At 36.8% G+C, this 27,919-nt stretch overlaps 1 protein-coding gene across 7 annotated transcripts in view; it reads right to left on the bottom strand.

Annotated features, from left to right (window-relative positions):
* The window catches only part of Pot1 (protection of telomeres 1), a 65,820-nt gene that overhangs the window by 774 nt on the left and 37,127 nt on the right, over positions 1–27,919 (bottom strand). For all 7 annotated transcript variants that reach the window (XM_027391316.2, XM_027391318.2, XM_035450865.1 and 4 more), the window contains 9 exons: positions 21,886–22,055; positions 17,300–17,379; positions 15,903–15,965; positions 12,885–13,041; positions 10,662–10,867; positions 9,880–10,015; positions 7,548–7,636; positions 5,589–5,680; positions 3,899–4,004 (listed from right to left, as the gene is read on the bottom strand). In XM_027391316.2, coding sequence (XP_027247117.1) covers positions 3,899–4,004; positions 5,589–5,680; positions 7,548–7,636; positions 9,880–10,015; positions 10,662–10,867; positions 12,885–13,041; positions 15,903–15,965; positions 17,300–17,379; positions 21,886–22,055 — 1,099 coding nt within the window. The remainder of the gene's footprint in view (positions 1–3,898; positions 4,005–5,588; positions 5,681–7,547; positions 7,637–9,879; positions 10,016–10,661; positions 10,868–12,884; positions 13,042–15,902; positions 15,966–17,299; positions 17,380–21,885; positions 22,056–27,919) is intronic.

Genomic DNA, 27,919 nt, shown 5'->3' with positions numbered 1-27,919 from the left:
TGCTGACCTATTTGAATTTCATCTGGTACAGCCCTCAAGCCCAGCCAGCATAAAGCAAGGCATTTCTGTGCATTGCTAGTGGAACATTCTAAAGTATTAAAAAAAAAACAACAACAAATAGCTTGGCTCTATATTTCAAAAGTTACCAGGCCCAGAGACTCGGTATTGGAGATCTACTCATGGTCATTCCAACAGCTAACACAAATTAAAACAAAGAAAATGTAGCCAAATTAAACTTTTCTCCAGATGAGCAAACATTCCCATCTCTTGAAACCAATGCTACAGCACAGCCTGACTGGCAGAACAGTCTTCACCAGAAGACCTCTAACAGTCACATCGGCAACAGACAAGCAGGCTGAGGGAAGGTGTGTTACTGAGAACAATTACTGGAAGAATCAAGCTTCCTAATTTGCAGGTTCCAAGAGAAAAGGAATCATTGACCACAGAAGGACATGGTGCCAGCTATAGCTGGTACTTCATTTGTGCAGGGGCATGTTGACAAGCCAGTGTTGGTGCAGAAACAACTAAGGTTCATAAACTTTGAGAGTAAAAACTGAAAATTTTGAAGTTCACTAACACTGAAAAGAAAACCCATTAATGAGTCCAACAAAATAAATGCAGTTTACTTGTAGGACATGTTTCTTGTGGAGATTGTATCCTTGTGGAGATTGGTATAACTGCAGCCACGGTATGTCGGTATGCTGTGTGTATAATCTCAGTCAATTATACTGGGACCAAAAGTGTTATGCTTTAAAAAAGTGTATTTCAAATCGGGGACACCTGACTCCAGAGGTCTGCTCACAGGATGCAAACTCGGCCGGGCTCCAGTACACTTGAGAATGCCAAGGCTCCAGTAACAGTCCTGCATCCATCCAGGAGAAGATGACAGACATCAGAGTATTTGAACTGTTTGCTTCTACCAGAAGGGAACCTTGGTCCCATACTCACCAGGAGAGGAAGAGACTCCTGCTACACCCAACAGAAGAAAGGATGGGAAGAAGATAATATAAAAGCACATTCAACAACAGAAAAAACAATATGATGCCACTGGAGACTGGGGAACATACACCAGCAAGATGAGAACATCACAATGCAGATGAAGCAGAAGAGAATGACCTTAAAAACATCTTCATGAAAATGATAGAGGGCCTCTAAGAAGATATGAGAAAATCCCTTAAAGAAATGGAAGAAAAAAACAAACCAAAAAATACAAGATATCAACAAATCTTTCAAGAAAACACTTCAAGACCTAAGAACTGAAATAGAGACAATAAAGAAAGCACAATCTGAAGGAATGCTGGAAATAGAAAAGCTGGATAAATGATCAGGAACTACAAATGCAAGCATAACCAACAGAACACAAGAGTTGGAAGAGAGAATCCCAGGAAATGAAGACACTAGGAGAAATAGACTCATCAACCAAATAAAAATCTCAAGTCCAACAAATCCCTATCACAAAATATCCAGGAAATATGGGATACTGTGAAAAGACCAAACCTAAAAATAATAGGTATATAAGAAGGTGAAGAAATCCAACTCAAAGGCACAGAAAACATATTTAACAAAATCATAGAAGAAAACTTTCCCAACCTAAAGAAAGACATGCCAAAGAAAGTACAAGAAGCCTACAGAACACCAAATAGACTGGACCAAAAAAAAAAAAAAAAAAAGTCTCATCATCACATAATAATCAAAACCCCAAACATACAGAATAAACAGAAAATATTAAGAGCAGCAAAGGAAAAAGGTCAAGTAACATACAAAGGCAAACCTATCAGAATTACACCTGACTTTTCCATGGAAACTCTGAAAGCCAGAAGGTCATGGATAGATTCTACCTACACTAAGAGACCATGGATGCCAGCCCAGACTACTATACCAAACGACAGAGAGTGAACATGCAAATGAATAAAATCAGAAATGAGAAGGGAGACATAACAACAGACACTAAGGAAAACCAGAGAGAATCATCAGATCATACTTCGAAAACCTGTATTCCTCAAAGTTCGAAATCTAAAGGAAATGGACAATTTTCTGGACAGATTTCACTTACAAAATTAAATCAAGAACAGTTAAGCAACTTACATAGACCTATAACCCCTAATGAAATAGAAGCAGTCATCAAAAGTCTGCCAACCAAAAAAAGCCCAGGGCCAGATGGCTTCACTGCAGGATTCTATCAGAAATTCAAGAAACAGCTAACACCAATTCTCCTCAAAGTATTCCACACAACAGAAGCAAATCAAGACAACTCTGAGATTCCTGTTAGAATGACTAAAATCATAAACACCAATGATAGTTTATACTGGAGAGGATGTGGAGAAAGGGGAATACTCTACACTGGTAGTGTGAGTACCAACTTGTACAGCCACTTTGGAAATCAGTATGACGACTCCTCAGGAAAATGGGAATCAGTCTACCACAAGATCCAACAATTCCACTCCTAGGCATAAACCCAAAAGAAGCACATTCATACAACGATGTTCATAGAAGCACTATTTGTAATAGCCAGAACCTGGAAGCAACCTAGATGTCCTTCAACTGAAGAATGGATAGAGAAAATATGGTACATTTATATAATGGAGTAGTACCCAGCTGAAAAAACAATGGAATCTTGAAATTTGCAGGAAAATGGATGGAATTAGAAGAAACCATTCTTTGCGAGGTAACCCAATCACAAGAAGACAAACATGGTATGTATTCACTCATATGTGGATTTTAGACATATAGTAAAGGATTACCAGCCTACAATCCACACTGCCATAGAAGTTAGTAAACAAGGAGGACCCTAAGAGAGACATACACGGTCCCCCGGAGAAGGTGAAAGGGACAAGATCTCCTGAGCAAATTGGGAGCACGGGAGGAGAGGGGAGGGAGCTAGGAGAATGAGAAGGGGTAAAGAGGTGGGATGAGGAGGACATGAGGGAGCAGAAAGTTGAGTCGGGGAAGAATAGAAGAAAACAATAAAGGAGATACCATAATAGAGGGAGACATTATAGGTTTACAGTGAAATCAGACACTAGGGAAATGTCTGCAGATCTACAAAGATGACACCAGCTAACAATTTAAGCAACAGAGGAGAGGCTACCTTAAATGCCCTCCCCCATAATGAGATTGATGACTGACTTATATGCCATCCTATAGCCTTCATCCAGCAGCTGGTGGAAGTAAAAGCAGACACCCACAACTAATCACTGAATTCAACTGGAATCCAGTTGCAGAGAAGAATGAGTGATTTGCACAGGGGTCCAGACTAGGCTGGTGAAACCCACAGAAACAGCTGACCTGAACAATGGGGATCTCTTGGTCCCCAGACTGATAACTGGGATATCAGTATGGGACCGATCCAGACCCCATGAATGTGGGTTTCAGCGAGGAGACCTCGGAAATCTACAGGACCTCCGGTAGTAGTTCAGTACTTATCCCTAGCATAGGTGTGGACTTTGGGAGCCCATTCCACATAGAGGGATACTCCCTGAGCCAAGACACAGGGGGGTGGGCCTAGGCCCTATCCCAAAGGATAAGATAGACTCTGATGACCCCCTATGGAAGGCCTCACCCTTCCTGGGGCGCAGAAAGGATATGTGATAGGTAGGGTATTAGTTGGAGAGGGTGGTAGGGGAGAGCGGAGGGAGTGGGAACTGGGATTGACATGTAAAACAATCTTGTTTCTATTTCAAATAAAAAATAAAGTTACAAAATGGAAAAAAACAGTGTATTTCAAAATATTTTAAAATTCCTTTACTTAGTCATTATCTCATCAAAAGATGGGAACAGTTACCGGTATCTAGTAATTCACGTGGATTCATGTTTTGCTCACTTCCACATTCTACATATTAGAAACACAGTAGGTGTTTTTCTCAGAAGAAAAGGAAAGCATCTTTTGAATATTTCCTACCAATTTTTATTTCTGGAGGGCATATCATATTCATGATTGTTTCTAAACTTCTCTGATGGTCGTCATCAGTGAGGATTTCTGATGCTGGGATCTTGAAAAAGTTCTCCTAAAAGTGATGACAAAAAAAAAAAAAAGGAAAGATTTGTCATTTGAAAAAGTTTCAATATGGGGCTGGAGACATGGCTCAGGGATGCTAGACATTGGCTGCTTTTGCAGATGACCAAGGTTAGAGTCACAACACCCATACAGTGCTCACAGAATCACTCTTACTCCAGGGGACCTGATGTCCTCTTCTGACCTCCATAGGGACAAGGCACACACACCTCGAACAGACATACATGTAGGCAAAGTATTTATACAATAAAGATAAAAAAATTTAAAAAGGACCAAGCTTCAATTCACAGAATCAGTATCTACTTTGTGAAAATGACATATTATATACCTCAGTCTATTGAATCCATCAACTGGAATATGAGTCTAAGCTAAAACCTGATTTGCTACTGTAATTCTAAAACAGCTTTGAGATGTATACACATTTACACTGTAAGATCATGCAGCAAGGCTAGCAATACTTTTGTGCCCTAGAAAGTAAATCTATTAAGGATGAAAGGATCTAACATTAAGTAATATTTATTTAATTTCTTCCCATTCTACTTTCAGTTTCAGAAAAAAAATTTTCTTATATTGCTAACTGTTGTATCTTAAACACACAAGGCACACAGCAGCTTCCCAGTAAATACTGACTTAGTAAGTGGCTGGGTAAACTGTGGAAACCAGAAGAAAAAAATCTCTTAACTGAAACTTGGATTGTTTCCTAATTTATGTGCGTTAAAGCACCCCCCCCCCAAAAAAAAAAAAAACAAAAAACCCAAACCTTTACTCCAACAAATGGCTTGCTGGTGTTCCTCTTAGCTTTTAGTATTTCATGCCTATGGGAGCCAGTCAATTGACTGTGCCTACTGGAACTATTTGTTACTCTGGAACATCTAACAACGTCATCTGAGGTTGAAGAGTTTGGGACATGCAGCATTAGCTTGAAGTCAACAAGAGAAACTTTAGCCATATGGGCAGTCAGTTATGAAAGACAACATATGTGAAGAAGTCACATCAGGGTCTAGGCTAAGCTTCAAGACTCCACAAACACTGTTATACACAGTTCAGGGAAAATAACCGTCTCTGCCAATAGGGAGAGGAAGACCTTGGCATGATCCAGGCGAAGTGTGGCTTCAGGGACTAGTCAGTGGACAGTTATGAGTGTCAGAAATGACAGTTATTTCTGGGCTTCGCTACAGCTTACACAACAATATCACTTGTTTATCAAGTAACTCCATTTCCTTGCTTGCAAAGTACAGTGAGATGACAATGGTATCTGCTTTGTCGTCTAGCTATGGAATTTCTGCATGACAGGGAGAATGACTCTTCTCATTTTGATTCTTCAACTTTACATTTTTTAACAATATGATTTATAATAAAATAAAAAGCAAAAGACATACAGTATTAGATTTATGTGGCTATATTCTATTTATATACTTTAAGTTACTTTAAATCCTTTAGAGAACAAAATACAGAACTGAGTTTTGGCTTCAAAAGTTCTCAATAAGTTATGCTGAAGTAAAACTAAGAGGTATGAATATATTAAAATTTTAAATATACATTTTTAATTAAATATCTTTCTAGTTCTGTTACTTACAGAATCCTTGAGATAAACATCCAGAACTCCTGTTCCATCATCCAGAGTGAAAGTCATAACAAACACATACTGTAGAGGTACAATTCCTAGAACTAGTGAGTAAAAGGAGCATATTATACAATGCAGTTAGATATTTTTATAAGGTAAAGTTGAAAGTGTTTTAATACAGTGGCAAATGACATTTACTAAGACTACTTACAACAGAAAGAAAGCATATATATAGGACCAGCCTTCTCCAGTATCAATTTATTGAAGTCATGCAGCAGACCACTGTATTTATACAGGGCTAAACTCATGATGTAAGAAACTTAATCCTAGTACTTGATAGAGAGCATGAAAAGTGAGTAATAAAATGCAACACATAACATGCTAATCCTATAAAAAGTAAAACTAAAATTACAGAATGTTCTAAAAAGCAATATGTAGTTTGGGATTTTTAAATTTTATCCCTCTTTGTATTATGGGTATAGAGTATCCCTTATTTTTTTTTAAGAGATGTCATTTGGTTGAAAGAATAAAACTCAGAACTTGGGATTCCATAATTGGCTAAGGTGAAGGATGAGTAAGTTAGATATATCAAATCACACGAGAATTCTCCAGCAAGGTGAACATCCGTTTTTCAGAAGATGAAGGCATTGCATCAAAGCAGCCCATATTCCAGCAGGAAAATTAATTAATTAATTAGAAGAATAAATTAGGCACAGACAAAATTTTTGTATTCAAGAACAGTAAGACAGGAATAGAAGCTGGGCAGTGGTGGCACACACACCTTAAATCCTAGCACTCAGGAGGCTGAGGCAGGCAGATCTCTGAGTTTGAAGCCAGCCTGGTCTACAGTGCTCCAGGACAGCTTGTGCTGTTGCACAGAGAAATCCTGCTTTGAAAACACACACACACACACACACACAAACAAAAAACCAACCAACCAAACAACAACAACAACAACAACAAACTAAAAATTAAGGGAACAGTTTAAAGTGCACACTTTACACTGCAATGTGTGCCTTGCTCTTGAAAGGTGTAAACACAGGCTAGGTGATAGTTACGTGTTTGAGAGATTGTCCTGGCTCAAGACTCGGGAGGAAAGTAACGGTAATCTCAACACCTTTTACAATGCTAAGATAAGCATTAGAAAGATTTTTTCAGGATCTGTATTTGGGATCAATGATTAAACAGAAAACAAATGATCAAGTATTGAAATATGATGTGTTCACAATGCTTAGAAATAATCTCAAGCATTTTGTGGTAGTTTGAAAGAAAAATGGTCCCCAAAGTGAGTAACACTATTGGGAAGTGTGACTTTGTTGGAGGAAGTGTGTCACTGTGAGGGTAGGCTTTGCAGTCTCCTATGTTCAAGCTACTCCGAGCAAAACAGGGCACCTCCTGTGGCCTTCTGATCAATGGCCTTCTGATCAATATGTAGCCAGCACCAGATCTGCTTGCCCCCATGTCCCCCACCATGATGATAATGGACTGAACCTCGGAACTGTAAGCTGCCACCTCAGTTAAATGTTTTCCTTTATAAGGGTTGCCATTGCCATTGGCAGTGTCTCTTGACAGCAATAGAAACCCCAACTAAAACTTATTTTAAATATTAAGTCCTCGTTTTTCAATACAATTATTGCAAACAGATTTCAATTTAGAAAAGTTAGGTTAGTTCTGCCAATAATACCATAAATGTTAAAGAACAAACTGGTGAAATGACAGACAGAACTGAAATTATAAAACATAGAAAACTGCAGGGCGTTGGTGGCACACGCCTTTAATCCCAGCACTCGGTAGGTAGGCAGATCTCATTGAGTTTGAAGCCAGTCTGGTCTATAGAGTGAGTTCCAGGACAGGCTCCAAAGCAATACAGAGAAACCCTGTCTCGAAAAACAAAAAACAAAACAAAACAAAACAAAAACACAAACAAAAAGCCAAAAATAAAATAAAATAAAACATAGAAATCGAGCTTACCTTCTGCCACAGCGGAAGGAATCCATAGTCCTTTATTAAGAAGGGAATTTAGGTTTTGTATAGGTTTCAAGTTTGAACACTGTTTACATCTGAAATGAATAATTAAAAACAAACAGTAAATACTTAAATATAATCAAATTAATTTAATTATTAGATCCCATTCAAGTAGGGACAGGTTTTGAAAGTCAGTTATTAAACAGAAGGGCATAACATTGCCTATATTGTAATGTGTTTGTTTCAAAAGAGAATTATGATTAACTTTTTACACAAAACCAACAAAAGATACAGTGAGTATAACGGCTTGAATGACAAAGGTCCCAGAAGCTCATATATTTGAATGTTTGGATCCCAGCTGGTGGACAGTTTAGGAAGGATTACGAGGTGTGGCCTTGTTGGAAGAGGTGGGCTTTCAAGTCTCAAAAGTCCACACCAGGTCCATTCTGCTCTTTCTAACACCATCTTGTAGGTAATAAATAAGCAAGCCTTAAGCTACTGCTTCAGCACTGTGCCTGCTGCCATGCTCCCATGCTCCCATGCTCCCACTGTGATGTCAGGGAATCACCCTTTAAACTGTAATCAAGCCTCAGATTCAATGCTCTTTTAAAGTTGCTTGGTCATAGTGTCTCTTTAAAGTAACAAAACAATAGCTAAGACAATGGGCTTCAGAATAAGTTGAGAATCAGGAAATGGACTCTAGGTAAAATTAATGCGGTTGTGAATTTTCTTGTTAAAACAAAAAGACACAAGAGAGAAGTTGCAGGAACTCTTTGAATTTATAGCTCTATTAGCAGTATCTGACGGATACAGCCTTACAAAAAAAAAATTATTCTGAACGAACAGTTAGAACAAATAAGATTTCAGGTAAATTAATGTCTCTAGTAAGCACATATTCAGAGATATATAACTTATGATGCTTAATGGTCACCATCTGAAATATAAAATTGGATATTCTTTAGTACAATTTGCTTTCCTTATATATTTTTGTAGTTTAAATATAAGTAATTCAATTTTATTAGGCACGATCAAATATTTATGAAATATAGTAAGAAAACATGTTTAATAGTAAATTCAAAAGGTCTTTTCATTTATAAATTTGGGAAAACAGGGATGACTGTTGTCAGGTTTATCATTTAATCAAACATTTCTTCATTAATAGCAATAATAAACAGATAATTGAATGAAAATTATTCCATAGTACTAGAAAATGAAAAGGCAAAGTTAATGGCTAATTGTTGCTTTCCAGACTTAGATGGAAAGCAGGAAGGAAAAGAAATAAGGGATAATCAAGTCAGAAACGACGTCTAAACTATGGACTTAGTCAAAGGAGCACAGTATACAATGGGTTTTGAGACTTCAAATAAGTGATCTATAAATACTGCAGAAGATTTAAAGATGCGAAGACACTGGGGGCTTCAGAGCAACAATAGCTATAGCTAATTCATTTTATTCTACTGCTGAAGGTTTTCAGCCATTGTATATGAAACAAAACCAAGGCAATGTCTAAGGACCACAATCAGGGAGGAATAATAATGGCTGGAAGTTATTTTATAATGAAAATCAAAACTGTTTCATGAGTAATAACAACTAGCAAATGTTAGTTAGACACTAGGAGGAGGGCGAGGGAAGATGAGACAACGGGATCTAGGCTGCAGTACAAGGCTTCTGAAAGAGAAGCATATTCAGGGAGAGTGTTTCATCAGAAGTACAGGTGCTTTACTTCATCCTCCTTTCAGGTCAGAGTCTATGGACTCCCTACTCTATGCCAATTTTCAGTGGGAGCAACTCTGTAAGGTGCTGGGCTCAACAGTTGTGGAATTCAACTCTGAACTGTCTCTCTAGCTAGTATCTGAATTCTGTGAAAGAAACAAGCTTAACCTGTGAGTGAGAAAGAAAATATTTGTAGTCTGATACCCACTGTGCATTACCATGAACACACAGTATGCATATATGTGTGTTCTAGAATAGAAATACACTAGAAAAAATTATATGGATGCCATTGAACTCACAATGGGGTTGCCTCAATACATCTAACCTACTGAATACAGTACTCAGCACACAGTTGCTAACCACTGTCCACTGAAAGCTAGAATTTGCTCTCTCTCTCTCCCTAGCATATGAGTACTGTACCACAGGCCACACTATATTGGAAAAATTAAAACCTAAAATTCAAAGAACAGTCCACCTAACCTGTACTTCATCTGTACAATTTTAATACAATCGTAGCTCAGGAACTGTTTCTAATGATACTAAGCACCTTCTGAAAATACAGTAGGCCATGGGATAAACAATAAAGACATAGCTGTAATCCCCAGAACTTGAGCTGACCACATACCCATAGTGATACACTTTTCCTTGTATGAGGAATGGTGCTGAAAGGTCTAACAGCTCCAGGTCCTCAGGGCCGGACCTCACAGGAATCACACTGTGAAACTTACTCGACAGTTTGGAGACTTCACAGAGCCTTCCTCCTTCAAGAAAAACAAACAAACAAACAAACAAACAAACACTTTAATTACAGAAATATAATCAGAGCAAGACATGGGATATACATAACATGTGAGATAGTGCAAATTCTACAAAGAATGACAAAGAAAAGGGAGTTATAAATTTAAAAGAAAAGTTAAACTTGGCAGGATAACAAGAAAACCAACTATGATATAAAGTTAGATTTAAAAAAGAGGAAGTGAAGACAGCACAATTCCATTCTTTTTACAGTCGTCATTATCATGGCTTTTCAAGGCTCTTTTCCTTGATTGAGGCATTGGTTGAGGACTTTCATCCCATTTTTATGGAACAACAGTGACATCTAGAGGCCGAGACTGCACCAGCTGCAATGAACAATCTGCCCTTCTACTATATTCTTCTTCAACTACATCTGCTCAGAACCAACAAGCTTATAGACAGGAATCCAACAAGGCAGATAAATGCAAATTTTATTCATAATTTGAAAATGCAATTCAGGGGAATGTGTTTACTCATACATATTTGAATCCAGCTGATGTACTGTGTTGGGAAATATAAGTTAACAGTATTTTACTAGGTACCCATAAAATATAGTTAACAGTGACTAATGTGCAATACAACATTCCAAAAACCTAATAATAACTCTCTTACCTTCTATCAAAATTAAACATTCACTTGAAAGAGGGAGAATGTTATCATTCTTCACAAAATGAACAGCCACCTGCCGTCCTCCTTGGCCTTCAGTGGACCAGACTTTCGAGTCATACAGTGTTGTATCTTGCAGCTTGCTGTTTGGAGCTATAGCTGCAGCATCTTGCAAAATTTTATCCAAATTGTTCTCGTATGGAACTTCTTGCCTAAATTTTGAAAAAGAAGTATCAGAAAACAATATATGGTTATTTCCCCAAATTCTAATTTAATAAATTTAATAAATTTTTTAATAATTTAATAAATTATTCAAGAAAAAAAGAAACACCTCAGGGGCTACTAAGTGGTTAAAAGCACTTGCTACTCTTGTATATACCCAGATTTATTTCCCAGCACCCAAATGGAGCTGTACAATCATACCACAATTCCAGTCCTGAACTCTGTGGGTACCAGGCATACACATGGCACACATACAATACTCATACACATATAATAAGTGAATACAGAACAAATTTTAAAAAGCCTATTTTATATGAAGATTAAATCAGCTAAGCTTTCTTAAATGCAGAAGACAATTAACTTTACAGATTCAAGGATTTTATTCAACAAGTATTTTCCATTGTATGGTGAGTGTGTCTGTGTTGGCAAACACATGCCATGGTGTACGTGTAGAAGTCAGGGGACATTTTCCTACCACGTGGGTACTCAGGTCATCAGGCTTGGTAGCATGCATTTTTACCCCTTGACCTATCTCCTTGGTCCATGCTTGGCTTTGATTCAAAGGTTATAATCATTCCCAGTACCAATCTGTTGTTCTGTACTAGTAGCTCTGCCTTCATCCTGGTTAACCCCACTGTCACAGTGTACCTACTTTAAAACAGTATTAACTTCATTCATCTTTAATAGTAATTCACACAAGTGACATGAATGCTCGTGGTGTAGAAACGGCATGACTTGGAATGAAAAGGTCTAAGCACTTGCCCAGACTCTTGTCACCAGCTGTGTGTGACATCAGGCAATCTTACATTCTCTAAGATGCTTTAGTTCAAGATCATATGGGGAGAAAACAGACTCCCTGAGTTTCATGAAATGGGATGTAAGGATCAAATTTCTCCAAAAAGACTATAGTAATCTCAGATTTTGTGAGCAAAAACATACATACATTGCTCTAGAGAGAGGTTAACATAATATACAAACACAAATTATGTGGAAATGTACAGATGTGTTTTGTACATGACAGTGAACTAGAGTTTCAGCTTGATGAATGCTACCCCAATGTTCACGCACTACCTATATTTTCCAAAATACTGTTTTCTTTATTTTGAGGTGATATGATAAATTATATTAAAAAGACCAACTGGAGATAAAATTCATTATCTAAACATGTTTTGAGATAAATACTGTTAAGTTTCAAACCTGGGACAAATGGCTGAGGTGCCCATTTAACATCAAAACTAGACCTGGCATCCAGGTTCTCCCAGCATCCCTCAGTCCCACCTATCACAAGGTACAACTCACCTACCCTGTCTGCTAGCCCTCTACCCTGAACTCCCCAGCCCAGGACTGCCTTTTCTCGAGGGGCTGGCTACTCCCTGTTTCATCTGCACATCTTTGTTACCTGCCCCCTTTGGACCTTTGGCCTCCCAACTGCTGCACCTGCTCCCACATGGCCCAGCTCAGTCTGGTCATGTCCACTCTGGACAATCCCAGATGTCCCAGCCTTTGACTACACTCTCCTATATACATACGATAAACTTTCTCCCCAACCATACTCACAAGTAGTTTTGTCCTTTCCTTTCCTTTTTATTTATTTTTTCATTCAAATACATATTAGTAAGATTACAAAAAGTTCTCTATTATTTATATAGTCGCATAATAATTAGTGTTTGGAATGACGACACGGCATTTACAACAATACTATTATCAAGCATGATGGAAAATTTTCAGTTGTGTATATCAAACTTACTAAAAGTTGAGTTTCAAGCCTAAAAACAGTATTTAGTTTTAGTTATTATGACTAAGAATGACTCAAAAGGATTTTCTTTGTTGGAATGCAGAACTTTCCCTTTAAATCATCAGCATTCTTTTAAAACACTACAAATTAAATCATAGTTTACTCATTTTAGCACCTAAAACCTTACAAACACAAGCACACGGGCATGCATATATACAAACAACCAACAAAATGACATAAAACCCTTTTTATTAAATTTAGACAATACTTACAAAGAATGACATTTAGGACAAAGAAGCTTAACAGACTGAAAAAGTCTTCTGGGCATATATGATCTCAGTTTTGCACGGATTCGATATTGCTGAGGAGCTTTTTGCTTCAATATGGCACACAATGGTGTTTTCTCTAAATACTGGTGATCTGTAAGTACTGTAAAGAATTTTTACATTAAATCAGAGTTAATAATATATGTTGAGTCTTAGCTATGTTTGGCATGAATCCCCCTAAAACAAAGATACACTATAAAATCAATCTCAGCTATAGTTACTGTTTCTAGATATGCATCTAAGGCCCATGGACACTGCCAGGCAAAGAACAGGGACCCACCAAACTTACTAAACAGATGCTGACTACTTGGGACAAGTTATAATTTAATTGTATACCATGTGCTTACATATTTTATACTATTAAATACTATGCGTTATGCATTTTTATATGGGACTAATAGAAATTTCCAAGAAACTTCTAATTTATGGAAAACAGAAAGGTATACTTCAATAAGAAAATAAATGTTACCTGTGTAAAATGTGAAACAGTTCACTGTAAACCTCAGAGACACTTCATTAGGTAACAGCTTACATTTTAACTGGGTTTCATCAAATGGACATTAACAAAACATATCATTAAAAATTATCTACCAAACCAGCTCTTGTCCTGGGTAACTCAAATTCAAGACTGCATTGAACTCTTCTTCATGTAGAAGCCAGAATGTGAGAATGGAAATGATTGTAAGGGGAACCCAATTATCAGTCATGCAGTGTGTGAAAGAAAAGAAATTTGTTTTCTAAGTGGGAAGGGGACATGGGAGAGGAAGAAAAGGAAGGTGTGGAAGAAAGGAAGCAATTAGGGTTACAATGGCAGAAGAGAACAGCACTGCCAGGGAAGTAGAAAGTAGAAGGTTTGGGATTGCTGGAATGAGTTTACATTAAACAGCTCTTCCTGGGGACAATACTCCCCTATTTAGAAAACAGAGCTGATGCAGAAGCCCTACAAGCCCCACAAAATCAGGGTTGTATACAGATTTAGTTCAACAAAATCTTCAAGGAATACATTTTCCTTCTTGTAGTAAGTGGCTAAGCTTTGTAGTGAAACAATAGCGCTTTGTAGATCTGATCAATTTAAAATAAAATGAAATATTTTACCTCACTTCACACTTTGAGGTAATGTCTTAAAATATTTAAACTCTGTATTACTTTCAAACTTAAAGAAAAACATAAAGGCATCCTCATTATGCTGTTAAAAGATTCACTAATTGTAATATACCATTCTCTGCATCTACTTTTTTTTTCTTTTCTTTTTTTTTTTTTCTTTTTTTTTTTTTTTGAGACAGGGTTTCTCTGTGGCTTTGGAGGCTGTCCTGGAACTAGCTCTTGTAGACCAGGCTGGTCTCGAACTCAGAGATCCGCCTGCCTCTGCCTCCCGAGTATTGGCACTAAAGGTGTAAGCCACCACCGCTGGGCCTCTGGATCTACCTTTATCTCTGTCTCTCTCCTTAAAATTTTGTGACTGAATTACTGGCAACAGCTTCTAGTCATATGTCCCATTTCTCCTAACAATTATTTCATTAGAACAATTTGTTTCATTGACATAGCTACAGTCTGTTTCAAAGACAATTAGCATGGTTTTCACGGTATTATGGGATTATCATATACTTCAATCTACATATTGAATCTACATATTGAATTTCCAATCTACATATGGAAAGTAAAGACTACAACTGTCTTTACCGTTCTGCTCTAATAATCACATGCAGAATATGTGTCTTTCATACATTCACCTTCCACCAATCTAATAATCCCCAATCTATTTGGGTTGACTTCACAAGGAGATACTTACTCTGCATCATTTTAGGTATGGGTGGTATATACTCACACTCAGATTCAGATCATGCATTTTGGGCACAGGAATTACATATGTAACACTGGTTCTCAATGCATCCTATGGAGTGTGCTGAGTGAGGACCTTGCCCTCCAGGGGAGGGAAACTGTGCAGGTGAGGAAAGAATGTCCAGCATATCTCTACTCTGAATGGATTTCCCACTCTTGTAATTAGTAAGGGAGTAACTTAGAATCTAACAGTTTAGAACAGACTGATTCATAATTAAGCCAATAATTATCACCATCTTTGCAAAATGATTTTTTAAACATTTTTTTTCAGTTACTAGGTGTCATTCTACCTTTTAACAGCTTTCTATTCAATCACATTTTATTAGCAACTGAATTCATACATTCCAGTTTTACTCAATGAATGCTAACCCACCATTAACCTTTATTTTTATGGTCACAATGTCCCAGATTTGGTATTCTCTATTAACTGAGAATTTCTTTATTTTCTGGCAATTCAGGATGGTCTTGATTTAGTTTCCTGGTCCTAATTTTGGAATCTGTCTTTTCTTCAAAGATACCAGTAGTATTTTTATAGGTCAAAAGCTGTCTGTGCATTACATATGCTTATTGCCTCTGGAGGTCATTGCCTCTGCATGACAACGCCTGCAATGGTATCCATACTGACATCTGAAGCCTGAGTATGAGGCATCTTCAGTTCCAGTAAAATACAAATCTCTAGTCTCCCATCCCATACTCCTTTCTTCAAGAGGAGAAACTCCTATTTTATAGCATTTAATGAACTACTTACTGAATTATTTAATATACTTCTGCTCACAGACATTTTCATTTTTCTGAATTAAAGCTTTTTTTCAAGTCAGTTAAAATGACAGGAGTGAATGTGGTAAATGTGTACTATCACTGTTGATACAATTGGGGGGCATAGTGCAAAGTGTGCAGAGTTAAAATTTTATAAATTCATATTGATCTATAACTTATGCATTTTCAATGTAGAGACATGCATATGAATGGGCTGTCTCTGACAGCACTATAGGATAAGGCAGGGAAATCAAAGTTAAATGCTGCCTGCCCCTGAAGTTCTGTTGTCACTGGTGGTAAGAAGGCATTGGTTGGAGCATGCAGTCACAGGCAGGTGCATGCCAGCTACTGTACTGTGAGAGGTCTTACTTGTAGCAGAGACTTGCTGACATCGCTCTACCTCATACAGTGATACTGAGCCTGATCCGGAGTCTACAGGAAGAGAAAAGGAATCACACAATTACATAGCGCTTTAGAAATGAATATAAAACTTAAAATGCACAACAGTGTCCAGAGAAACTCAGCAAAGCCTATGTAAATGTTGAAATGTCTATTTTCCTCAAATTTATTTGCAGATTCAGGTATTCCTAACAAAAATAACAAGCTCAGGGGCTGGAGAGATGGCTCAGAGGTTAAAAGCACCGGATGCTCTTACAGAGGTCCTGAGTTCAATTCCCGGCAAACACATGGTGGTTCACAACCCTCTGTAATGAGATCTGGTGCCCTCTGCTGGTGTGTAGGCATACATACAGGCAGAACATTGTATACACAATAAATAAATCTTACAAAAATAAAAAAAAACAGGCTTAGTTACAAAAACCGACAGGCAAGGTCTCTCCTTTCTTTGAGGAGAAATATGAATAACTTATAATACTGAATAAAGTCTTGAAAAGGAAGAGCATTAGTGGATTTAAACTACTTGACTTCAAGGCATAGTAATCAAGAATCTCTGGTATTAAGACTGACAAACCAAGAAAGCAAGGAAAACTTGGAAATCAATCCACATTTTGATTGGTGACGAAGGAAGGTCATTCGCAGAGAACACAGTACTTTTTCAAGAAATGGCATTGCAACCACTAGAAATTATTAATAAGAGAGGCTGAATAACTCAAAATGTACTAATAAGTGATACACAGGAAGCCTCCAATAAAACCATACTTACAGTTACTTGATGTTTTGGTAGATACTGAAGCCATCTACATGAAAAGGAAACAAACGATGCTTCTATTGCAAGTCTCCCCCCATCCTCACTCCTCTCACTATTAAGAAATGAGCTACTGACATCCGTTTCAGCACAGATGAATCTCAGAACACAGCAAGTAGAAAAGCAATTCCATTCAGTTCAACAATAAGAATATCTCTGAGAGGTTTGGATAACTCATGCTTATACATTAGACACCCAATACACATATAAACAATACAACTTGGGTTGGTTAAGATAAAGGAGCATCAACACCTTTTGTTCCTTTTAGAAGCTGACAAGCAAAATGGTTGCTTAGGAAATTCATATAGATTTTTTAATGAATACAAAACTCTATACATATATCATAAATCAAATACTATCACTCAAATTTGAAAATGTGATTATATATTTAAGCTTAATTGTGCATATAACAGACAAATGTTAAATGTTACTTTAATATACATACACACCATATAGGTATATGAATTGAAAAAACAGATACAGGGAAGAAAACACTGAAAAAGGTAACTGTGCTTCTAAAATTATGAGGAAGAAAAATGCCAATGTTATAAGTTATCCTTACTTGAAAGTTCAAAGTTGTCCTCATTTGCTGATTGACTATTTGAGGGCTGATTGACTGCCAAATCTGCACCTTCTAAATCTCTAAAATTAAAGAATAGGAAACCAAATGGTATAACAAAGTCAATAAAGTAAGTTTCAGCTTTTCCCACAATATCCAGGCGTTCTTTAAATTATAAAATTGTGTATGATTCCAGTCAATGGTCTGTAGCTTTTATCAGATTATATGAGAGTTCCAAAGCCCTCAAAATATACAGAAGAGGCAAGAAAGATGAATAGAGCAGTCAACGAAATAATACAAAAATGAAAAACCTGGGAATGCAGTTGTTAACATTATCAGTTCCAATGATGTCACTCAAGATTGGAACAGTAAACTCGATCACCTGAGACTCAGAATCTGGAAGTGGACACCGGGTCCTCCTAGTTCTCCCTGACAGCCCCTTTTAGCCTCCCTTGCAGCCCATCCACGTTCGCTGCTTTCTGACTCCACTGACCTGCACAGCATCTTTCTTACCGGGACTTACTGCTGCCCCTCGAGCCTGGGACTCAGGTAGGGGGACCTTCACTCTTCTTCCTACAGTTCATTCTGGTCTCCCCACACTTAGTCCTCCTGCAGCCTACCTGTCTTATTTCCTCCTCACACTTCACAACTACCCCCTTGGGACTCAACATCTTGGTACAGATCTAGGGTCTCTCTAATTCTCTGTCACTTCTCTTAGCCTTTCCTTTAGTCCATCTTGATTTCTTTGTGACCAAACAGCAGAACAGCTCTCTACTAGGAACCCCACAGCCACCATGCTTGGCTAGGGCCAAGACTGAGCAAAAGCAAACAAAGAACAGAAACTCCCCCAACAATCATAACTACAGATACCAGATCACAGAGTAAAAATATAAGAACAAAGAACAAGACAATATACCTCCTTCAGAAACCACCAAGCATAATATAATAGGCCCTGGGAACAGAAATTAAGCAAAGCATAAAATAAGGACTTAAAAAATAGCAATTATAAATATGCTCAACAACCTTAAAGGAATATGAATAAATTCCTAAATGAAGACCATGAAAATATAAATAGATGAATGAAATAATGAAAACAATTCAAGACATGGAAGTAGAGTTTAACAAAGAAAAAGAATCACTAAAGAAAGCCCAAACTGAAATAAAGCTGGAAATGAAAAGCTAAATAAGCTGAACAAAAAGTTCATGATAAGCCTAGCAATAGATTAAAAAAAAAATCAAAGAGAGAATTTCAGGTCTTGAAAACAATGAAGAAGAAATGGATAGACTGGTCAAAGAAAAATTTAAATATTAACAAATCCAGTCAAAAAACATCTAGGAAATTCAGGATATTATGGAAAGATGAAATCTATAAATAATAATCTATGAATAATATAGATGAAGAAGAAAACCAGGTTAAAGACACAAAAATATTTTTAACAAATTCCTAGAAGAAACTTTCTCAAATCTAGATGCTTATAGAGACACAAGAAGGACATAGTATACCAAATAGACTAGACCAGAAAAGAAACAACCCATGATTCATAATAAAACACTAAATATACATAGCAAAGAAAAGATATTAAAGGATACAAGGGAAAAATTAATTCACATATAAAGCAAGTCCACTTGAACATCCAACTTCTCAATGGAGACTCTAAAAGTCTAAAGGGCTGGACAGATGTTCTACAAGCTCTGAGAGACCAGAGATACCAGTCCAGACTACTATACCCAGAAAAACCATCACTCATAATTATGAAGACAGAAAAAAAAATTCACCATAAAAGACAAATTTAGGCAATTTATATGCACCAATACAAATCTACAGAAGGCAGCAGGAGGAAAACTTCAGTCTGAAAGGAAGGCTAACTGCAGACAAAGGGTCACAAGAAATAATCACAGAACAGTCTAAAGAAGGTGTGTGCGTGACGCACTTCATGCGGTGACAACAAAATTGCAGGAATTAATAAATACTGCTCTTACAAGCTCTCAAAAATTAATATATTGTCTCAATGACAAAAAAAAAAGACTAACAGACTGGACTAGAAAACAGGACCCATTTTTTGCTATATCTAAGAAATACCACTCACAAACAAGGATAGACATCATCTTTGGGTAAAGGGATAGAAAAAAGTATTCCAAACTAATGGACCTGAAAAGAAAACAGGCGCAGTTATCTTTATACTTGAAAAAAAAGACTTAAAGCCAACACTAGTAAAAAGAGATAGGGAAGTACACTACATACACATTAAAGAAAAAAAAATCGACCAAGTTGACATTATAATATTTAATGTATGTACCAAATACAAAGGCACTCCAGTTCATAAAAGAAATTCTATCACAGCTAAAATTACATATTGACTCTCACACAGTGATAGTGAATGATTTCAACACTAAACTCTTGCCAATAGACAGGTCACCTAGACAAAATTAAGCAGAGATATGTTAAACAACATTATAAATCAAATGGATCAAACAGATATTTAAGATTATCCCACCTAAATACTAAAGAATATACTGTCTTGCCAGTAGCCCATAGAACTTCCTGCAAAATTGATGACATACTTAGACACAAGGCAAGTCTCAACATACATTTAAAAAAATTGGAATTACACCTTGAATTCTATATGACCACTATGAAAGCTGGATTATCAATACAATAGAAACGGGAAATTATACAAAAACTCATAAAAACTTTACAACTCATTACTGAATGAAAATTGGGTCAAGCTAGAATTAAATAAGGAAATTAAAAAATCTTTATAATTGAATGAAAAGACAGCATATTTTAATTTATAGAATACAATAAAGGCAGTCCTAAGAGAAAAGTTAATAGCACATGAAAAAACTAGAGAAATCTCATATAAATAAGGTCCAGACACACGTGGAAGATCTAGAATTAAAAGAAGAAATAATACTCAAAAACAAGAGATGGGATAAATAATTAAGCCCAGACTTAAAATCAATTTCACCCATCTATAAACCATGCAACCAACAATAGAAACCCGCTTACAATATATATATTAGTTCAATAGTGGTACATATATTAAAGGAGTAACCAATCATTTTTAAAAATAAGCCTGAGCATCACTCAGCATCATGATGGAAGCTTCGTCTTATAGTAGATGATAGCTAACAAAATGATCCACAATTAGACAATGTGCTAAGGGTTGAGAGTCTTTGGAACACTCATCCCTAAATAGAATGTCTTCATCAAATTGTTCTTGTCAAAGCTCAGGGATCAATGCAAGAGAAAAGGCACAAAGACTGCAAAAGCCAGAGGTGGTGATTAGTCCACAAAAATGGCATCTACCAGACACAAAAGGATGGATGCACACATGGGCTCATAGACACTGCCAGAACACTCAAAGAGATGCACAGGTTCAAACCAGACGAAACCCCAGCACTGAGAAGGGGAAGTGGACACAAAGTGCCATCCTTAACAAAGAGTTATTTGCAACTAATACCTACTGGGAAAGGGAAAATCAGTTTCCACCAATGGAGTATCACTGAGTGTATCATCCACTCTTGGACAGACCCCCTGCTCATAAGTAGATGGTCAGCACAAAATGGACTCCATGTTTTGTTTTGTTATTCTTTTTCGTCTAACTGATTTTCATTTTTTAGTTTATCTATTATGATTTGTTTTCCCCTTTTCTTGAAAGAGAGAGAGAGAAGAGGATATGAAGTTAGGTGGGTAGGGATGTGGGGAAGGATTTGGAGTAGGTGGGAAAGGGAAAAGAATGCTCAAAATGCATTATGAAAAAAATGTAAAAGAAACGAAAAGTGAAATAGCATTCCAACATACTGTGTATTCAAATAATATGGAACTATAAAACAGAAACTTAATGTCAAAGGCAACTGAAGTAAATTAAACCTTGGATGACAATAATTTTATTTTGGTTTATATATAACAGTGTACTTTCTCTTTGAAGATATATGGATTTCTTCTTCTAGAATATGGTGAAAATGTTTCTCTTCACAGTACCCACTAAAAACACCAAATAGAGAAGCAAACTGAATTGACAACATGCTATTTTCTAAAAACTTAAAACATCCCTTAAAATGTTCTAAAACTGTGACATACTGCCACACTTCATGATGTATTTACTGGGAAGTACTTTAGAGGATCAATTTTTTTCTGAAGTATGACTAAATAAGTTCTTGAATTCTCAATACATAATCATATATTCATGGATCAACCAAGTTTGTAACTGGCTGAAACCTGTTTACCATTGTTTGTTGCTAGTGTGGGAAATGGAAAAGAACACGACAAAAGAAAAAAATGATAAACAGATTTTTAAGTGCTGGAACAACATAAATTCTAATGTTGTCTACTAACTCACTACTTGCATGTAAAATCACTTGTTTCATTTGGCTTATGTAGTCTGACAAACAACACAGAGACAGAGATAGGAATACAGTCCAGTGATATAATCTGCCTAGCAGGTGGGGTTGATTTTCAGCAAGGCTAAGAGGAGAAACAGGAAAAAGACTAAGACCTCACACAGCCCCAGGAACAATGCCACCTTGCAAAATATTCTAATGAATACTTCATTTATGCTTTCTAAGCAGGGGTATAAAATACTCACTTTTTCAGCTGATCCACACAAGAGCTAGTTTCTGGCAAAACCCTGATTCCTCGACCATAGCTGGTCCCTCCATGGAGATGAAACTCCAGCCTTAACAATGAACTGTTGGTGTCTGTATTAACAGAATGCAGTTTGGTATGGAGGCTATAGATTCTAAGAAAGCTTCCGATCTAAAAGAAGATTAAGAATATTATATTTCAGAAAAAAGGGATTAATTGAAACATATCTGACAGTTGAAATTTTCACAATCAATAGCCAAAGCCACAACAACCAAGGGCACTGTCCATCCACAGAAGATAATGGAAGCAGGACAGCACTGTGCCTATTATCAGTTGCATGGATTCCATATCAGATTTAAAACATATCTACAGGACCATGCTTATGTACATACCCGTGTGCACACTGCATTACTGAAGCAGGCCCATTTCAGAGGTCCATCAATACAATATAGCGAAGGAATCCAAGACCTAAATGAAATTCTATTTGATAATGTTTTGAAAAGAACCAGCCTAAAATAAAACTAAAAATGTGGCATAAAATGCCCTCACTCTGAGACATTAGGAAAAAATTGATCATGTAGTATAATCAAAATAACATAATGGCCATATTAATTTCATAGGTTAATGTCCTTGCAAGCCACAGAGATGTTCCCGCTTTAGTCCTCTGATTACTTGTATCATCCATATGTGCCACCACCTGTTTTCCCTTCGCCTACATGAAAAACAAAGTTCTAATATAGCATATTTTTTTGTACTTTCATCACAATCTTGTGAAATACATTCTGTAAATTCAAATACATTCAATAGGATTAAACTAGAAGTTTGAACTATGATCAATCTCAGCTATTGTTCTAAATTCAGCCTAAAACTTTAATTTAGATTTAGATTTAATTTAGATTTTCTTTAATGAAAATTACAAATGAGCAGACACAGTAGGGTATTAAAGATATGCTGACATTTGGAGACAAGTGCTCTTGTCTGAGCTATGTACCAGCTATGGGGGAAGACAGTTTATGCCCACACATTCAAATCCAGCCCAGGCAACTGCATTATAATATAATATTATGTAGACATTGACATCTACCCAAAGGAACATGCTACATAATATAAACAATATTAACATATATAAATATATATGTATGTATATATCTAAATATAAATAAACACTGCATGTATTTTTATGTATACTTAGGAGCAAAAGGGGATGAAAACAAGGAAGTTTAATTCACTTGGATATAAGCAGCATTCCTGAGTGTTGGATGGGAAGCTACCTGTTCTACTTCCCTACAAATTCAGTGTAACTGTGGTAACAATATATTAAAAAAGCATCAGAGGGAGGGAGGGGCCAGAGCGGGTTTAGAGATGGTGGGCAGGAAGGGAGCAGGGAAGGAGCGAGGGGTAGGAATGGTGTAGAGATAGGGGTAGGGAGGAACTGCTCTATCTGCTTTCACGTCAGAGGGAGGAAAGGGAATATAGAGTGTAAAGAAGGATGTAAACCACAAGGGAAATACATATTTTCCATGAGAACTCCAAAGTGAAATACTAGAATAACAAATAGTAAAATGTTTATTTTTGTATGCTTTTTGTAGTATTTATCATTTTGTTTATACATTAGTATAGCAACTGTCTATAACTGTCAACGGACTAGAAAAAAGCTGAAACACAGGAAAAAGACCTCCATTAGTAGACAAAGCTTAGCTATCTGAAGCTTAATTTCTTTTATATTACATTTTAAACTTAAGGCAATTTCAGCCAGAAACTTCAGTGTCTTTCATGACATCTGAAAACTTTTTCCAGAAACGTGTATGGAAGAAAAAGGTCAAGACTGTTCTGAAGAGTAGGATGTGGGACATGACAAAAGTATAATTAATATACACCCTAAGGAGTACAGTGAGCATAGCTATGTGCTGGAGTAAGAGAAGAACTTGAAGTGCAAGAGACTGAGATCAGCAGGGACTTAAGAAGGCCCCATGCACAGCTTTATTGCAGAGGAATTAGAAATAAATGTGGTAAAATCTTAAGGAAAAAGTATAAACGGTGAACACATAGTATACACTATGTGTTTCCTTCACTCCACTGCATTAGTACATAAAATGCATAGGCAAGCATAGGGCTTATTTCTCTGAGCAGATCACAGAGTGAAGATGACAAGTTGTTATTATCAAAAATGCCTTCTGGAGGCAGCATTGTAAAGCTTGAGTAAATATTATGAAATGTGCCATGGTTGTATTATTTAATCTTATTAGTAATGCAATAAGATTCCAAAGCTACAAGCTAAGGATTGCAATAAAAATGGTTGTAGTTTAATATGATCAGAGAGCCAAATCAATAGATAGCCATTAAAGATATATGGTTAGAAAGAAGTCTCTATGCCTCTAGAAAAGAGTGTTTTCCAATTAACAAAAAATGTAGGTGCAGTGTTTTTATTTTCTCCTATAGCTAACTACAGTTATTGGGCCAGTAGATGCCAAAATGTGATTATGCCTATGTATGTTTTACGCTATTTTAAGAATTGCAGCAGCGAGAGAGTGTATTATTTTTGGAAGTTGCTAATATTATGCTTCTTACTTTCATTAACCATTGTCATTTAAAAAACATTTTTCTGATCCTATAAAACCAATTATGAAATTATTCCATGTATGCTATGAAAATGCAAACCTGAACATGTGTCTTAAAGTCCTGAGAAGACATTTGCATCAGTGACATATGACTGAAGATTTCCTATTGTTGATGTTTCAAAGGCTGTCAGAAAATAAATACAAGTGCTATCAAGGAATGGTAAGTAATGGAAAGTTGTATCACACACAGAATGAGTTCTTTGCATCCTGATATCGCTCTGCTCATGTCACAGAAATTACATGCCATCTATTTTCTTAATTATGTGTGCTCATGTCACCCTCTAGTGGACAATGCAGAGGATACAGCAACATTAAAATTGCTGAAAACCCATTCCCAGCATTCTTGTTCTCCCTAACCAGAAGATACTCTTTAATCTTCATGGCTCTGAGCTCTTTTGCAAGGAGCTATTTAGGATTAGGGACGAAAAGAAGGGCAGGTGGAGAGAAACCGCCTAATTAGGACAGCAGCACAGGGGAAGGAAGAGAACTCAAAAAGTTAAATGGTCAAAGTAGATTACAGAGCTGAGTAAAAGTGTACATCCTTTCTCCTTCTTAGAGTCCTTCTGTGTACTACAAAAGAACCTTCAAGTTTGGACTCATTATCATTCTTAATTCCGAGGCAAATCAATCACTGTAGACAGCATCTTCAGAGAAATCTCCCGAAAGCCTATCTTTAAAAGTGTTTTTCATCAAGTACCGGTGCCCACATACACACACACATATTTATAAGGGATAAGAAAGTGTCACTACCTTGGCCCTGACCTTCACAAAGTTTATTGATCTAGGTCAGCTAAGACAATTGTAATACAATATCAGAGTAGGAGTGTTTTCTGCTCTAGTATATTTGTTTAAATAAAGGGAACAACACTAAATTGCAGTTTAATTTCAGTGTTAGAAATAGACTGAAATGATCTACAACAAAGAGCATTTCCCTTCATTTATTAGACCTGAAAACAGACAGTGCAGATCTAACTTCTGAATGTCTCACTTAATCGTATAAAATGGAATGAAGCCAGCATTTCCCTCTTGGGGTAATATCCACATCACTGTGAGTGCCTTGAAAATGTTACTCTGGGTATTACTATTCATGCTAATGCTATCTGCTACAGGAGACTTCCAAAAGCTATGGATAAAAATGAAGGAAAACTGTTCTTTACCATTTGTGAGTCTAAATTTAGTAAGAACCAACAAAGTTCCCCTAGACAGTAAATAAGGTCCAACAATACACAAAAACACATCCAAATTACAATTTACACTAGAGGTGGTATAATACTTTCTCAAAGTAATATGCACAAAGTTAAATCTACACTCTACCAAAACAATTCAGAAAGTTTCAAGAGAATCAGTTAGAGAGCTGGAACCAGGGCTAGAACTTTAGTGATGTGTCCACTCCAGAGAACTATTGTGCCTAAACCTGGAACAGACCCGTGAGGTCAGTGCCTAAAGCTCCCTGCAACGTCGGTAACCTGAGATGATTCTGGACCTCAGCCTGTACTTTCACACAACCATGAGGAACCAAGACTTCCTTCTGGCTGTCTGGAACCTGGCCTGGTGGCTCATGGAATAGGAGCTGCGGAATAGCACGAGCGGGAGCCAGGGCAGCTGCTGCAGAAGCGGCTTCCGGATTCTCAGATTCTGCTCAAGCATACAGCAATAGCTCAAAATCTAATTTTGGAAAAATAAAAAAAAGAATACATGGAGATTCTAGGGAAAATATACTACATAAAGATTTTATTTATTGAATGTAAAATTTTGATTTGTACAATGCCTTGAAAAGTTTATCAAAGGAAAATATTTTACATCATCTGTGTTGTGCATGAAGGAAAGTCACATATTTCCACTGTTTCTATCCTTCTAAGTTACTTCTAAGTGGAGTTTGCAAGTGAAAACCAGTAGTAGTAGCATATGCATATTGTCAAAATGCCACCCATTTAAATAAAATAATTTGTCATCATTTTTTGTGAAGATAAATATTGCTTTAGTTATGGCTTTCTGATGATTAACAGGACATTATTATTCTTATCCCTCATTAAAGTTGCAATTTATTTTAAAAAAGTTTCTAAAAATTTTATGCATTCTTGTTTGCTTAAAAGTAACATTTTGCACAACACAAATCTTCTTTACTATTTCTAGAAAAAAAAATATGTATGTAGCCATAGTAAAAAGAAAAACTCCTAACACATGAGAATTCCTCTTTTGAGGTGTTGATTAGGGTTGTTTGAGAGACTTCTAAAACACTGGCTATTATTATTGTCTCCCAGAGGTCAAGGGCACCATGCTGAAGACTCCATGACTTTGGACATAGGATCTGAGTTGGATCTGATATGAAAGCCCCCTCTATAAGGCATCACCAAAGCTCCCAAAGGAGGAAGCACCCAGCAGACCTACCCAGTTGTGATGGCCATGAACAACAACAATGACCCACATGGCATGACAACACTAGGGTTACAATAGTGGCATTCATGCCTTGGTGGTACCCAACAGCTCTCTAAACAGGAGGGAAATTATATCTGGTACTGTGAACCTAGTCAGTTACCTGGGACCAGTGAAGCATGGCTCTTGGAGAACCTATAACTGCCACTTTACTGAACCAACATATTCCCTAATTACATTCTAAAAATTTATTCTTATATATACACACATAGAGAGAGAGAAAAGTGTAGTTCTCATCCTTCATCAAAGAAAATTTCTCTAAAACAGAGACCATCACAGAAGGCCACAACCAAGCAAGACATAGAAATGAAGCGCCTAGTCCAATGTATCCATTTACAACATAACTGCACCTAAAGCTAAGGGAACAACATTTCAGAAAACAGGGAATGAAGACTGTTTAAGAGCCAAAAATACAGGCAGTTTGTTATGAGATTGTATGTCCTAGAAATATCAGAGAAGCTAAACCTATTAGATCTTACCAACAGGGCTTGCTAAACATGATGTGAACAAGGATGACACCAAGAGACATGTTAATGAAAGAGGGGAACCCCAAAAATCCCAGACAAAGAACTACAGACAACTGAGAAATGCTGAGAGCAGAAGAAATAGTCTTCCTCAGAGAAGAACACATCAACTGGTTATTTAATACCAAATGGCCTGGTCTGGACATGTATCTACAAGTAACATTTATAAGGATTGAACAGATACTGTTTATATATTTAAGAAAGACACACACACACACACACACACACACACACACACACACACACACACACACACACACTCACACACACACACACAGAGAGAGAGAAAAAGGGGCCATGCAATTTCAAAGAAATTAAGGGATGAGGAGTACATGGGAGAGAGTCTGGAGGGAAGAAGGAGAGGGAAAGGAAAGAGGGGTAGTAATGTAACTATATTCTCAAATAAAAAGTAATTTAAAATATATGTATCTATAAAACATATTCAGAGGTTTAAACTTAA

Source organism: Cricetulus griseus, assembly GCF_003668045.3.
Source record: "Cricetulus griseus strain 17A/GY chromosome 1 unlocalized genomic scaffold, alternate assembly CriGri-PICRH-1.0 chr1_0, whole genome shotgun sequence".
Taxonomy (NCBI): domain Eukaryota; kingdom Metazoa; phylum Chordata; class Mammalia; order Rodentia; family Cricetidae; genus Cricetulus; species Cricetulus griseus.
The sequence above is the reverse complement of the archived record's forward strand: the minus strand, read 5'-3'. Positions and strand labels throughout refer to the sequence as shown.